The sequence below is a fragment of the Lagopus leucura genome, unplaced genomic scaffold (genome assembly GCF_019238085.1).
Source record: "Lagopus leucura isolate 7727_CA_CO unplaced genomic scaffold, USGS_WTPT01 Super-Scaffold_1, whole genome shotgun sequence".
In the NCBI taxonomy this organism is placed as follows: Eukaryota; Metazoa; Chordata; class Aves; order Galliformes; family Phasianidae; genus Lagopus; species Lagopus leucura.
Genome location: NW_024962250.1, coordinates 30,891,836 through 30,907,431, shown reverse-complemented (window position 1 = coordinate 30,907,431; position 15,596 = coordinate 30,891,836). Strand labels below are relative to the sequence as shown.

At 39.2% G+C, this 15,596-nt stretch overlaps 1 protein-coding gene across 4 annotated transcripts in view; it reads left to right on the top strand.

Moving 5' to 3' along the window:
• Nucleotides 1–4,686, top strand: part of BCL11B (BAF chromatin remodeling complex subunit BCL11B) — a 93,136-nt gene extending 88,450 nt beyond the window's left edge. For all 4 annotated transcript variants that reach the window (XM_042868459.1, XM_042868443.1, XM_042868467.1 and 1 more), the window contains one exon: nucleotides 2,539–4,686. In XM_042868459.1, the coding sequence (XP_042724393.1) occupies nucleotides 2,539–4,550 (2,012 nt within the window). In that variant the 3' untranslated portion in view covers nucleotides 4,551–4,686. The remainder of the gene's footprint in view (nucleotides 1–2,538) is intronic.
• The last annotated feature ends 10,910 nt before the right edge of the window (nucleotides 4,687–15,596 follow it).

Sequence of the window (15,596 nt, the reverse complement as noted above, 5' to 3'; positions counted from 1 at the left end):
CACACACACACACACACACACACACACACACACTTTGTTTTTTTAAAGGAAGAAAAAGAAACCAACGAAAGAGAATGCATGCTGTGACTTTAAAAATGAAAGAATCGAACAGCTGTGGGTAATAAATCGATTAATTAGAGTGGATAAAATGAAGGTGAAGGGTGCAGAGCACTCTTTAATTTGAAGATATATGACCTTGTAAGATGCTGCACTTCATTTGCTATTAGATCACACTTCAGAAGGGGTTTTATTAAAATCTATTCCAGGGTGAGCTGAGGTAAAACATATTGTTAAAAAAAGCTTTTGACAGAGTATGTTATATACTTTAGTCTGCTTCAATGATTTCTGTCACTTTTTATACTACACATGTTGCCGTGCAAGAAAAGTTAAACGTCTAGACATTTTCATCATATTTCTGTAAGAAACAGAAATTTAAATATTTGAAGTAATAATGGGAGCATTTACTGTTGCTTTGGCTGCAGAGCTGACATAAAACTCCCTAACTGCCTGAGTGCTGAGTAGATTTTAAGGGATAATGTATCAGTTCCTTTCAGTGTTTGTACGTGGCTTTCATTAATGTCAATAGCAGTTACAGGCACTTTTTTTTTTTTCTTTTTTCTTTTTCCCAAGCACAGTACTGCTCCCAAACTTGTTTATTCTCCAACAGTAGTTCCTAGAGATTAATCAGAGCATCTGAGTGCATCCTGTGCAGCACAGTGTGAAGGGCTGGGGTGTGGGGCTGTGTCAGTCAGAAACACTTGCTGTGCTGGGTAGAGTTTTTCTTGGCTGTGGACAGCTGGATTCTCCGAAATTGGGGTCTGAAAGTGCTGTCCACAGCAACAGCCTTGCAAAATCAATAAAAGCAGGAGGAACTGCACTACATTTATCACATACCTTTGTATGGAAGTCCCAGTCTGATAGATGCTCGTTCCTTTACGCTTTTATGGATGTTCATTGGGTGATAAGATTAGATAGACTGACAGGCTGATAGGTAGGCAGATAATCCTCTAGCCTCCTTGTCTAGGGTTTTGTAGATTTTGTTAGCAGCAGCCATTCCCGCAACAGCCAGAAGAGGGGAATTCAGCCAGCAGCAATCCTTCCTTTCCTTGTGTGCCCCAGATGTAATTTTTTTCTTGGCTGTTATGAGTCATTTCTCTTTACAAAGGTAGTTTGGATGATACGCTTCTGCTCACGTTATAAACTCTTCTATTTTGAAGCTCAAACTTTGATTGCAATACCCCAATGGGCTGCCAGCTTCAGACTCATGCTGCAGTGGGGAGGCTAGGGTGCTTGGGGCATTTCACAGGCTCCGAGGGGAGCTGTGTTTGGGTTCAGAACTTGCAGGAAGTTCAGTGCCTTTGGGTGCAGGAGGGGTAAAATTCATAAACAAGCAAACAGACAAATAAGCCATCTAACAAAAAATTAATTGTAGATTTTTCAAAGTGGAGAGTTGTTTTTTAGGAAACCTCACACTTCTTTTAAAAACAACAAACACCAGATCACAATTGTCAAGTAGACATGTACTTATAAAGTTATTGGAATGTTGAAGAGGCATTGAAAAAGGATTGGGGGAGAGAAAGTGCATTTTAAAGATAGCATATAATTTATATTGTGCCCAGGACTGGAATTTTCTAGCTAGCAAAATTATGACTGTAGCACAGACTTGTCCACACCTGTCCTTTATGTAAAGCTGAATCAAGGTTAAAGGAATGCTTTCCACCTTTATGCAGTGTTCAAAGAGCCTAGAAAGGCAAACAGAACAATGTTTTTGGCCCCAGTGAGCATTTCTACATTGGAGAACAGGCTTAGGCTCAGAAATTCTTGGGACCCAGTTCAAGCACGGCCCGACATTTGTTACTGTTAATTGCAGCTCTGCTGTCAGCTTTGATTACTGGATGTTTCATTTGAGTGGCTTCTTGGTGTTTTGGCAAAGAGAATGTCAAAGTGGTTTATGCAAGGATACGTTTTCCAAGCTCCTGTTGACTCAAATAGAGCTTGAGCAGCTAATACCTACATACTATTTTAAAAATGGAAGCTCTGGCATGACTGAAGCATGTATATATTAAATTCAGCAGGATCTCAGTGGACTGCTGCCCCGAGTATATAAAATACAAAACAAAAGAGTGGAAATGATACTGAAGCTCCTGCAGGTGCCCCATAAAATCTACCATACTGCACTTTCTTTGATTTTCATACATAGCCATAAATCCCTTGAAACAAATTTCTTTTTTGTGGAATAAACACATGAAAGGATTTGGATCCTCATGCGTCATAAAAGGTTTTATTTGCAAGTTGGAGGGTATAAGCGTATACAGCACCAATGTGTATGTGTGATATTTGTCATACATGTTAACTGAATAAGTGTGGTGAGTAAATGTTCTGTTCAACAATTTATATCAGTCAATACATTGCAATTAAGTCCTTCTTTCAGAAATGCCAAGGAGGAAATGTGTTAGCAAAATAAAGCGCATGCCAACTGTATTTGAATGTTCTCCACTGTATTATTTTTTGAGTGTTCTTTCTGTTTTTCTTTTATAGGTAAAGATGAGCCTTCAAGCTATATTTGCACAACATGCAAGCAGCCTTTTAATAGCGCTTGGTTCTTGCTTCAGCATGCCCAGAACACACATGGATTCCGCATCTACCTGGAAACAAGCCCTTCCAACAGTTCCCTTACTCCACGCATCACCATCCCTCCTCCTCTGGGACCAGAGACTGTTGCACAGTCCCCGCTGATGAATTTCCTTGGAGACAACAACCCTTTTAATCTTCTGCGGATGACAGGACCCATCTTGCGTGAACATCCTGGCTTTGGTGAGGGTCGGCTCCCAAACACGCCTCCGCTATTCAGCCCACCACCTCGTCATCATCTGGATCCACATCGCCTTAGTGCCGAAGAAATGGGGTTAGTTGCCCAGCATCCCAGTGCCTTTGACAGAGTTATGCGTTTAAACCCCATGGCAATTGAGTCCCCAGCGATGGATTTCTCCAGAAGGCTTCGAGAGTTGGCAGGAAACAGTTCCACCCCTCCGCCAGTCTCGCCCAGTCGCACCAACCCTATGCATCGCCTGTTGAATCCTTTCCAGCCAAGTCCTAAATCACCTTTTTTGAGCACCCCACCACTGCCCCCCATGCCCCCAAGCAGCACTACGCCTCCCCAGCCTCAGGCCAAGAGTAAGTCCTGTGAATTCTGTGGGAAAACCTTCAAGTTCCAGAGCAACCTTATCGTCCACCGGCGTAGTCACACAGGAGAAAAGCCCTACAAATGTCAGCTATGTGACCATGCTTGCTCCCAAGCCAGCAAGCTAAAGCGTCACATGAAAACGCATATGCATAAAGCTGGCTCCATGACAGGCAGGTCAGATGATGGACTGTCCACCACGAGTTCTCCTGAGCCAGGCACGAGTGAGCTCACTGGAGAGGGACTGAAATCCAGTGAGACAGACTTCAGGAATGAGAGCGATCCCTCCCTCGGCCATGACAATGAAGAAGAGGAAGAGGAGGAGGAGGAGGAAGAGGAGCTGGAAAATGAGAGCAGGCCAGAGTCAAGCTTCAGTATGGACTCAGAGCTGAGTCGTAACCGAGAAAATGGTTCCAAATCACTGCCAGATGAGAAATCCCTTGTCCTGGGAAAAGTGATAGAGAATGTAAGTCTCGGTGCCATCCAGCAATACAACGACATGCTAGCTGAGAAACAGAAGAGGAGTAGCTTCATGAAAAGGTCTTCTGACCAGCGAGACCTGTGTCCACGAGACCTCTGTCCAAGAGACACAGGTGATGAAGACTCGGTGGTAGGAGAGCTGGACCGCACCGAGGAGGGGACGGTCAACGGAAGAAACTTTGGCCCAGGTGAGCCCTTCCCAAACTTGTTCCCTCGAAAGCCAACACCTATCACAAGCCCCAGCTTAAACAACTCATCTAAACGAATAAAAGTTGAGAAAGATTTGGACTTGCCACCAGCAACAATAATACCTTCCGAAAACGTTTACTCCCAGTGGCTGGTAGGGTACGCAGCATCGAGGCACTTCATGAAGGATCCGTTTCTAGGATTCACAGACTCCCGACAATCTCCCTTCGCCACCTCTTCCGAGCACTCATCTGAGAATGGGAGCCTGCGTTTCTCCACCCCGCCGGGGGACATGCTGGACGGGGGGCTCTCAGGGCGCAGTGGCACGGCCTCCGGAGGCAGCACCCCTCACATCAGCGGCCCAGGTCCTGGGCGACCCAGTTCGAAGGAAGGGCGCAGGAGCGATACATGTGAGTACTGTGGCAAGGTCTTTAAGAACTGCAGCAATTTGACGGTGCACCGTCGGAGCCACACTGGAGAGCGGCCTTACAAATGCGAGCTCTGCAACTATGCATGTGCCCAGAGCAGTAAGCTGACGCGTCACATGAAAACGCATGGCCAGATAGGGAAGGAGGTCTACCGCTGCGACATTTGCCAGATGCCCTTCAGTGTTTACAGCACCCTGGAGAAACACATGAAAAAGTGGCATGGAGAACATTTGCTGACAAATGACGTCAAAATTGAGCAGGCAGAAAGAAGCTAAGGCCCCCCTCCCCTCCCCCGCTAGGTTAAATTTCAGGGGTCTAGGTAACATTTTATTTGTACAGTTTTAACTATTGCCAACTGAGAAAAGATGACCTAACTTGCCTCCGTAAACATTACTTAGCATAACTATGGTAGGTGCCAGACTTTGGCACTTAAATATAACCTGTGTCTACAAAGTTCTATTAAACCCGAGGGTTGATTAAGGCAGTAAAAATTGTGGAGCCTTTTAACTGTGCAATAATTTCTGTATTTATTGGGTTTTTGTAATTTTTTGGCATGTGCAGGTACTTTTTTTTATTCTTTCTGTTTAAATTTCTTTTAAATTTTGTTGGGTATCCCTTTTTAATTTTACCCAGTCGTAGCCTGAGATTACTTGCATTGTAGGGGAGAAACATATCTTTTTAAATTATAATTTTTGGGCCACTGCTTTGTTGAAATTTAAGCTAAGCATGTGTAATTTCTTGTGAAGAAGCCAGCATTTTAACAGATCTTTCTTTCTTTCACCCATCCTCCCCCTTTTTTTTTCCTTTCCTCTTTTTAAATAACCCTGAAGATTAGGGAAAACAAAATTGTACAGCGGATAACAATCTTTAAAATTAGCACTTTCTTTTGGAATTGGATGGAATATGTAGCACTGACAATGTCACTAATGATAGAGGCCTTTCTAGATGGATTTCAACATTAAAGTCACGTCAACTAAAAAGTCATAGGTGCAAAAGGCAGCTACATTCAAAAAACAGTTAACATTCTTAATTGTGCACTATTACTGGATAGTTTCTTCCTGCTATTAAAGCTATGGCAACAGAATGATGCCACATTGTCACTTTTGGGGGTTTTTCCCTCCCTCTTCCCCTCCTGCCACTCTTTCCAGAGACAGTAAAAGTACATCTCAAGTATTGTAATATTCTTTACAAACATCAGAGGAGCCAAATTTTTCATTTTAAACCTCATTAACAAAAAACTGAGTCTAGGATGTCTGTACGTGCCTCTCCTTTAGTCCAAATTTGCTGTAGTTAAAAGAATTACTAGAGGATGGGCAAGTGGCAATTTCTCAATGAAAAGACTTGACTCATAGTCTTTTGGTTTATGGATGGAAATATCAAAACTATCTTATATGATGTACAATGGTGTTATGCTATTATAAGGAAGGAAAAAATAAATTCTAGTCTATCTACTTATCTTGGCAAGATTCTGCTCCTACTGAAGTCGGTAGGAATTTTCCCATTGACTTAATTAAGAACAGAAGTTAATTGTATTTTGAGAAAAGCATTACAACAGAAAAAAGCAAAGAACAGAAAAATGCACCTGCTCTACTTTCAAATTTCCAATTTTTTCAAAGCTCATTATGCCTAATATTAGCAAACAGTGGACAATTATGGTTAGAGATTTTAATTATGTTGACCCGCACTTTAAAGCTTTTGTTTGTGGTTAAGACAAAAATGGCTTCTCAACAAGAAATTACATCATATTCTTCTATTTGGCCCAAAGGTGGGTTAAACTGTAAGGGAACAGCTGAGATTAAGTGTCAGTGTTGCTAAGCATGGCATTCACAATACTGGCACTATAAAGAAAAATAAATAAAAATAATTTATTGGACAGTTTTTCTACTGCCATTCAATTTGACGTGAGTGCCTTGAAAACTGATCTTCCTATTTGAGTCTCTTGAGACAAATGCAAAATGTTTTTGTGAAATGAAAAGACTTTTAAAAAAAAAAAAGTAAAACAAGAAAAGTACATTCTTTAGAAAAAAAGAGCCACATTTACTTAAAAAAAAAAAAATAAAAAAATTACTGGTTGAAGATAGTGGACATGAAAATGCCATAAGACCCAATCAAATGAAGATGTATACCCAGCACAACTTCGGACATCCATTAGCTGAATTATTCTCAGCTTTTTTTTTTTTTTCAGGACAACGCTGCTTAGGAAATGGAATGGAAATGATTTACTGCTGAATTAAAACTCAAATGACACAAATTACAAGTTGTTATCATTGAATGAGAAAAAACAATTCAGGAACAACGGCTAATTTTTTTTAAAGTTAAATTTAGTGCACTCTGTCTTAAAATACGTTTACAGTATTGAATACATACAAGGGTAAAAAAGAAATTGTGTGTATGTGTGTTTGAGCAATCTTTTTTTTTTTCAAAGTTTGCTTAATAGGTTATTAAAAAAAAATGCCATAATGGCCATGTGTATATTGTTTTCTTTTGGTGACGGGGTTTTAGTATATATTATATATATTAAAATTTCTTGATTACTGTAAAAGTGGACCAGTATTTGTAATAATGGAGAATGCCTGGGCATTTTACAAAACCAGAAAGAAAAAAAAAAAAAAAAAAAAACCTTTTCTTTTTTCCTTGAAAATGTTGCAGTAAAATTTAAATGGTGGGTCTATAAATTTGTTCTTGTCACTGTAACTGTAAAGTCTTGAGTTTTAGTAAATTTTTTTCTGCCTTGGGTGTTGAATTTTTATTTCCAAAATGTATAGAATCTTGTATTCGGGGATTAAAAGGTGATTGCTACACCAAGTAGAAAAAGTATGTAGAAAAAAGTGCTTAATATTGTTATTGCTTTGCAGAAAAAAAAAAATCACGTTTCTGACCTGTACCTATTTTTCTCTTTTTTTCTTCCCCCATCCCCATTCCCTTCCCCTTCTGGAATGGATATTGATATTGGTTGATTCATATGATGTAGGCACTTGCTGTATTTTTACTGAAGCTTGTAATTTTTTAACTGTACGCTTGTCCTTTTAAAGGGATTTAATGTACTTTTTTGTTAGTGAATTTGGAAATAAAAATAAAAACAAACAAACAGGCTGCCATAATATATTTTTTTAATTTGGCAGGATAAAATATTTCAAAAATAATAAAAAAAAATTTGTACGTGAAGTCCTTATTGTACAAGAAAAAAAAAAAAAGGGGGTTGTTAGACGACCTTTGAGTAAAAGAAACAAAACAGAATAATTAAGTACTTTTTTTTAATTTTTTTTTTTGTTCGTTGTCGTTGTTCAGAAATAATTTTAGTTGTACATATATATATATATTTTTTGTCAGAAATGGCCTACAAAAAAGTGCTGTTCCCACAGGGCTCTAAATATCTTCAAAGTTGCCTGGCCCCCTTGCATCAAGGTTTTACCAGGTATGGTTGAACCAGGCTTGATGGTTATTACCTATTTGTGAGAAGTGAAATTCAGTTTCCGTAAAGGTGTCTGAGGTGACATCCCGCAGCTTCCCCACAGGTTCGAGAGAGAGAGAGAGATTTTTTTTCCCCCCCTTCCAAACAAGAAGATGTCCAACACATCTTCCCTCTCCCGGGCACCCCACTCACTGCTCCCTGCCCGACCGCCCTCTGGAAGAAAGGCATTTTATAGCAAAAAGCGTGGCGCATCGCTTTGACACAGGTAAAATGATCTGCTGTCGGTACAGTTGTAACTGGGTTGACGTAAAATTGGTCCAGGCACAGCCCTTCTCTTCCCTGTCAGAACAGGACCTACTCCGTGTACAGGTCTTGCCAATCCATGTTATTAGCTGCTTTGCTGCTGTTCACTCCGAATTGTACATTCCATAAATTTCTGAATGTTTGAGGGACTGGGATGAAATTCTGTGCCTTTTGATATCTCTTTGCTGTTCTTTCTCTCTCTCTCTCACGCTCTCTCCCCGTTGGGTCAAAGGGAAGACAGGTAACAGAAGAGGCACTGATGCCTAGTGAAGGGGAGAAGGAGAAAGTGTTCACCACCCTTGGAGGAAATGACGGTAAAAATAAAGCAAACAAAACAAATTTCCATGCCAAATTCTTCTGCAGCTTTCATCGGTGCAGAACGGCTGGAGCAATTGGAGAGGCATGGGTGTGACAGCAGGGAGAATTTGGTCCAGCTACCAGATATGTCTTCCTGGCTTGAGCAACGTACCCTCAAGACTTCTGGACAAATTTTGGATCTCAAGCTGATAAAAATCAGGAATTATTCATCACTCTTACTGCTGGATTACACCAGCGCAGCTGAGGCTGGAATCTGATCCCTTAAAGGCACATTTTCACTTTTTGGTGAAAATTCAGATCTCTGACATTTGTACAAAACCAGAGACATGTTGCAGAGCTCAGCAGAATCCCCTGGACGTGCATCAATGTAATGCAGATCAGCAGTTAACAGTCCATAATTCAATGGTTTTCAGTCCATGGTTCTTTGCTTTAAGAAAGAATTCACCTTTCATTATAGTGTAAGCTGCTAAGGAGCTCCGGTCTCTATTTTATTTTATCCAGGATAGCCAACACCAGCAGTTGTCTAGTCTTGTGACTTAGATCACTGAAACTAACAGTAAATCACCCCAAAAGCACAAGGGTTGTGTTTCTGCAGACTGTAGTGATAATGAAATGGCTCTCCTTTTCTTCTTGCTTAGGAGAACTGTAGTTTACTAGGCCATAAGCACAATATAGCATAGAGGTAAAATAGCTAGAATGCTGCCGTAGTTCTCTTTTCTCACAATTTAACTAGATTTTATTATTATTATTTTAAGGTGGAATTTATTACTTTCATTGTGTCTAGTCCTGATGCCTTTGAAGTCTGGAACAAATCTCCACGTGACTCCCTTGGCAACAGGACAGGCTTGAGAACCTGGTTTGAGGAAGAAAAATACTGATTTTTTAAGGAAAGGGTCAAAAAATCAGCATTTCATCCCAGTCCTATGTAAAAGACAGTCCAAGGTTTTGTTTATCACAGGCAAACTCATTTTTATGGTGCTCTTTGTATTTTAGAACTGCAAAGCAAAGTAACATTGGTTTAAGTTGTTTGCATTTGTACCGGCAAGGCAAAATATTTTTATTACCTTTTTCTATTACTTATTGTATGAGCTTTTGTTGTTTACTTGGAGGTTTTGTCTTTTACTACAAGTTTGGAACTATTTATTATTGCTTGGTATTTGTGCTCTGTTTAAAAAACAAGAGCACTTTTTTTTTTTTTTTATTATGGATAAAATGTTGAGATGGCTGGAGGTCATTTCAATATGGCTTAGTGAAATATTTATTGTTCCTTTTATTCTCTGTACAAGATTTTTGGCCTCTTTTTTTTTTTTTTTTTTTTTTTTTTTCCCTTACTGTCACAATGTTGAGTTCAGCATGTGTCTACCATTTCATTTGTACGCTCGTTCAAAACAACGTTTGTTCCAGTTTCAAGTTATAAAAATAAATTGGACATTTGACTTGATCTCCAAATCTTGTCTTTCCTGTTTTTTTGAAATTGAGGGGTGGGAAGAGGAAAAAAGGAGCAGAAGGATGTGAGGAATTGGAGCTTCAGTAAGGATGATAGAACTTGTGTAATGTTTTCTGTCAGTTCTCATGGTAGTCCATCAGGAGAGAAGTCATGTTTGGGGAGGACATGTAAGCACCTGTGTGATGCTAAGCATGTGCTCAAATTCTACTCGCCTCCCTTGGGCTCAAAAACATAAAGCAGTTTCATGGGTAGAGGTCTTGAGAAAAGATTGTAGTCTAATCCTTCGAGTAGCCAAATTTCTCATATAAAATTACATGTGGGGCATTTACCACAGTTTTTTGAAGCTTTTGAGCTTCAGAAAGCTCAAAGCTCTTTTGAGAAGAGCTTTGCTCTTGTGTTTCCGCCCCTGTAAAGTTAATGGTGCGCTTACCAGTATTCTTATGCCCCTAACATTGGTTAATGTGTTTAGCTTCTTTGACGGCAATGTAAACCAGGATGATATGTACTGATTTAACCAGGAGCTGGATTTGGGCCACACACTGTGTCATCATGTGAGCAGCACCGAGATATAACTTCAGCTTCCCATCTGCTCTTCCTCCTCAGTGAGGGACAAAGGCATGCACATTCACAGGCAGCATTGTGCACAGTTTGCAGTTTGAGGCTAAGAGCTGACAGCTTCAGGCAGTTTGCTGTCCTGATACTCTTTATCAAGCCAACCTGATATCAAATGCATGGGAATCTTAAATGAGAGGATTGTATTCAAACCATTACTGGAAAGCTCAGGAAAGATGTGGTGTGCCGGAGACCAGATTCTGATTTCCTGGAGGCGTTGATCCAACAAACCATGTAACAAGCTTGTGATTCAAAGCAGGTGGGTAATTGAAACTCATTTCAAAGGAACTGTTCCTGGACTTTAAAGTATTTGACTCAACTCAGAAGTCAGGAGGGGAAGCTCAGTGGTTTGGGCTATAGAGAAGCTCCTACAGATGGTCCCTTCCTGATCTCAGGCTCTCTGAATCTACAGTCTAAATTTAGGTATGTGCGTAAGTGCTTTGCTGGATCAAGGTTTCAGAACAGTATAAAGGCTACGGGCTTTGAAAGTTGCAGTCATGAAAAAACAGTGCAAATGAAATCAGAATCTGACTGACAGTTGTGTTTAGTTCACACTGTAGTACTCCAAATGTCACACTTTTTTGAAAGTGTTCTGCTGTGGTCTGTAGAGGTTGTTACAGATCTCTTCTAAATTTTGTACAGTTTGCCTTTGCAAGGGGTGTTTTCAACACCCCATAAACAGGACTTTACTCTAAGGGAGTTTTACACAGCTCTGTTGTTTCATTAGTTCTGAAGGTGCTGCAGGCTTTGCAGATGTGGCCCTGAAGTTGTACGATGCAGTGGCTCCTGCTGCTCATTCTGGTCATGGCTATGCAGGTTTGGGAGCATGAGAGAGCTTTCTGTCTATCCACTGCCTCTGCAAGAGCAGGTGTTATCTGCCCAGCAAGGAGGAGCATGGGCAGCCTGGACGTAGTAATGCCTGAAGTCACTGCTGTTGGATCTGGTAGAGCATGTCTATCAGAACCCTTATAAACGCACACATTGTGCATGAGGGGAAAAGCAGGATTAGGAACTACTGACAGAGGAAATGTAAGAAATGACACAAACAAGGCTGGAAACAAATCTGAAGGAGTCTTGCAGCATCCTTGATTTGGATGCTCCTGTTTCATGTGTGCTTGTGTAACCAAAGATGAACTCTATTATAACCAGTAAAGGCAAAATGTTTAGAAAAACCTTTGTGAAATCCAAATTCAATGGAGTTCAAACTTTGTTACAGAATGAGAAGTACTTTGAGTCAGCATTATAGTCACTATAATAAAGAAATGTGTTATAATGCTGATTTGATTTTTCAAGGGCCTTATTATTCATACTATTTCTCTACCATGTTACTTCTTTGGGTTCAATAGATTTTCTCCTTATTTATGGAAGTACACCTGAGACTGAATCTGGATATGTTGATTTACATGTAAAACTTCACATAAATTACAAGAATATATAATACAATAGCAGTGGCCATTAGTCTCTAGCTTCATAATTGAGATGATTCCACCTAAAAGTGAAATTGAAGAGTTACACTTACCCTATCAAAGCACTGTAAGACACCATGTGATCCATCTGTCCAATTAGAACAGCTTGAAAACCGAGTACTCAAAATGAAAGGCTTGTGAACAGACCAATAATTATACACCAAAATCATTCAGGAAATAATTCTGAATAATGAATATATTTGAGAAAATTGTGATCTATTTGCAGACATCTTGTAAGCAAAAAAGAGGCAACATTTGCCTAATAGTTGATTTGCTCTGAATTATTCTCCTAGCTCAGCTAAATGCTGACCTTTAGTTACTCAGTGACAACATGGATTTCACTGTCTGAGAGATGACAGACTGCTCTCCAGTAAGGGATCACACGTGTTGGAGGTGTTCTCTCCTTTTGTCCATTTGCTACCAATGAAAGATGAGTCTTTTCAGGATATTTCCTAAACATGGTCTCATGCTGAATAGAATAAAACATAATATTCTGCCTATCCATTGAAAAAAATAATCATTGGAGTGTAAAAAAGATTCTTCATCCAGTTTTGTCACTGTCTGTTCCCCCATGGATTTAACCATGGAATATAACAATATGGTATTACATTTATTGAAAGTGGACACATGCCTCAGGGCTTTATTGGACTGTAGTTTGAGGATGAAGCTAGTTCCAAAAAATATGGTTCTAATTCTTCTACTTCCCATACTAATAAGAAGCCGATTGCAGACACTGTACTGATTTACAGATTGCTTTTACTACATAAAAGTTAGATATGGGTTTTATTTATTTATTAATCTATCAGGACACCTGTGAAATACCTCCTCTCCAACTGAAGACCACGTACATACTTTCATATAGAGCTGGCAAATGCCAGTGCTAATTAAAAGTCATAAGCGTAATCACAGAAAAGAAAAAAAAAAACAACATGTGAAGGAGAACAATAATGTTTTACAGGTTTCTTTCATTCGTAAGCTGGCAAGGAATTAGAATAATAATAAAAAATACATATTGTTCTTCAGAAACGCATAAAGAATGGATGTCCAGTGACTAACAAATTACGTGAATGTGTGTAGAAACCCAGTGTATATAACTTTAAATTCAAATTTCATGTGAAACTAGAAAGGTAGAGTACAATATTAATTTCATTTGAATTGCTCCTGATTAGCACAGAAGTATAACTGAGGTGATTTAAGCCCACAGCACTCTGCCCTCAAGACTGCCAGTTATTTTAGTAAAGTTGATTTAAAATGATTATTGCAGTGATAAATGAAGGCACCTGTGTTCCCTTCAGAAGTCACAATTGGAGTAGCCATGCATGTGACCAATATCTATTTGACATTCTAGTAGGCTGTATTAAAATCCCAAAGGATTTAATACCAGAAAGCAACAGAGCAGAATACAGTGAGAAGCCAGACCAATCTGTGGCACATTTTAAGCTTCCACAGTACCAAAGTACATCTGCTAGGTATATTGGTAATTCTTTTCCTCATTATGTTTACCAACTTATGTGAGAAGATGGATATAACTATCCATACGTTGGGGTCACGTGAGGCTTCACCTCATGTGGGTCATGTGGCATGGATTTTCCCATTGCTGTGAGATGTGGAGAGAAAAAAGAAACAAACAGGCACTTCCATGAGTGGGAAGAGTTTCTGGAGTGAGGAAGAAGGCCAAAGGAGGAATATCTTTATCTGATATATTCCCAATGTGAACTATCAGCAAAAATAGGGAAAATTGACATTAATAGTAATAGCGGTTTCTATTCAGGATGTGGCTGCAGCAATCTAATAAGAAACCAGGCATTTATCACAGAATACTTTGAATTTTTAGCACTGATGTAACATAATGTACGAGCTTCACTGAGAAAAGCACCATTCCTGCAAAATACCCACAATGACTGACAGAACATAATGACACAATTACAGAATTAGAAGATGAGAGGGGAGGAGATGTTAAAAGATATAAACAAGAGAGAAAATCATGTTTCACGTGGTAATAATGTTCAGATGAAAGAAATTTGTTGGAGAATCATTGGCGAATCAAGCCAGTTAGACATTTCAAAATACCTTAGTGAAATGGGAGTTTAAATCCCATTTTGAAGGTAACTTGAGTTGTAAATCCCATAGATTTTTAACAAGCTTTGCATTTGCAAATAGTTTTTGAAAATAAAGTGTTGGTCCAATACTATTTTATAAAAAATTCCTACTTTAGACATCAATCTGCCCATATTTTTAATGTCTGAACATTTTTGAACATAGAAAAATTGGTATGCCAGTCTCATTCTCTTTTGGTAACTTGGCCTTATCTTATCATCTTTCAAAGAGAAACATAAATTCTGAATCCCCATCTTTCAGGTGTAGAAACCCATTGTAGTACCCAACAGGTAGCAAGAACTAGGGTGATTTCAGTAGATATGAAAAGCAACCAGAGTCATTTCCAGATCAATACAGCTCATAAGTGTTTCAGTAGTCCTATGGAGAAACTCTCAGAATGACATCCTGGTAGGAACTTCCCTGTGAGCAGAAGGTTCCAATTCAGATCCATAATTTGTCTCACTGCAACAACTCCTGAAGAAGTCATTTAAAAAAAAAAAAAAAAACAACAACAAACTACTAGTGTCTAAGTTTCTTTCCTTCTTTTCTCCAAACCACAATAGACCACTGTCAGGTATAAATCAGTATTGTTCTGTTGTGCCAGAGCAAGCAGGCTTATTTATAATGGCTGATTATCTAAAATAATTATGAGAGTCACGTTATACTTTATAACCATCGCAACTTGGTAAGCTGTTGTAATCTCTAATACTTCTTTTTTTTTTTGAAAGTCTTATTTAAGGTTTTCACCAGATTTTTGAAAGCAAGAACTGTTTTGAATGAAATCACATCAGTTGCTTTGTGATGCTGAGTGTGACTTCTCCAGTGGATGAATTCTGAAGAAGAGTACTGGGAAGTAGTAGCTCTTTGTAAATCATGTTGACTATGTAGAAGTAGGAACTTCTGTGGTGGATGTGAATGATCAGACAGCAGAATTAAGTAGCTTTTTCTGTCATTCCAGCCTGGCATAATCTCTCAAGCAATTTTTTTTCCAGAAGTATGTCCTGATATTTAAAATCTTTTGCCACTAAGTTCAAATGATTTTCTGCACTCAGAGACACTTGCTTTTGTTAACTGTGTAAGCAGATGTGCAAGAGTGTACTTTGCTTTCTGCCTGAACTGCTATGTGAACTAATTTGTACATATAATTGTGCCTCAAAGGAAGTTTCTTGGTTCCTGTGAAACACTCCTGGCCCAGAGGACTGAAGTTCTGCTTCTGCAGTTCTCCCACACAACATCTGCTTATAGAGCTTAGGCAAAAATAACTGCAGATCCTCTGAGCACAAAGGACACATGAGCAACCTACGTACCTGCAAGTGTAGTGTGGCTTGCCTCTGTATCTTCCAGCCTCACATTACATTTCCATTCGTTTGACTTCCTGTGTGCTGTTCACTTTCTGTCTAGGATATCTTCCCAATCCCATGTCTTGCCAAGGACCTCATACGGAGAAGATCTGCTGATGTGCATTGTGGGTGTGGATTTCAGAAGGGAGAAAAGAAGATGCATAATGCCTCACCTACTGTAAAACATGACGGGAACACTTTGTTTCAATGAGAAGTAATGAGGAGAGGGAAGGAAATGATCAAAATTATAGAGCGAACGTTTGATGAGGAAGTATTGAAATCATTTGGATTGTTTATCCATAAAAAACAAAACAAACAAACAAAAA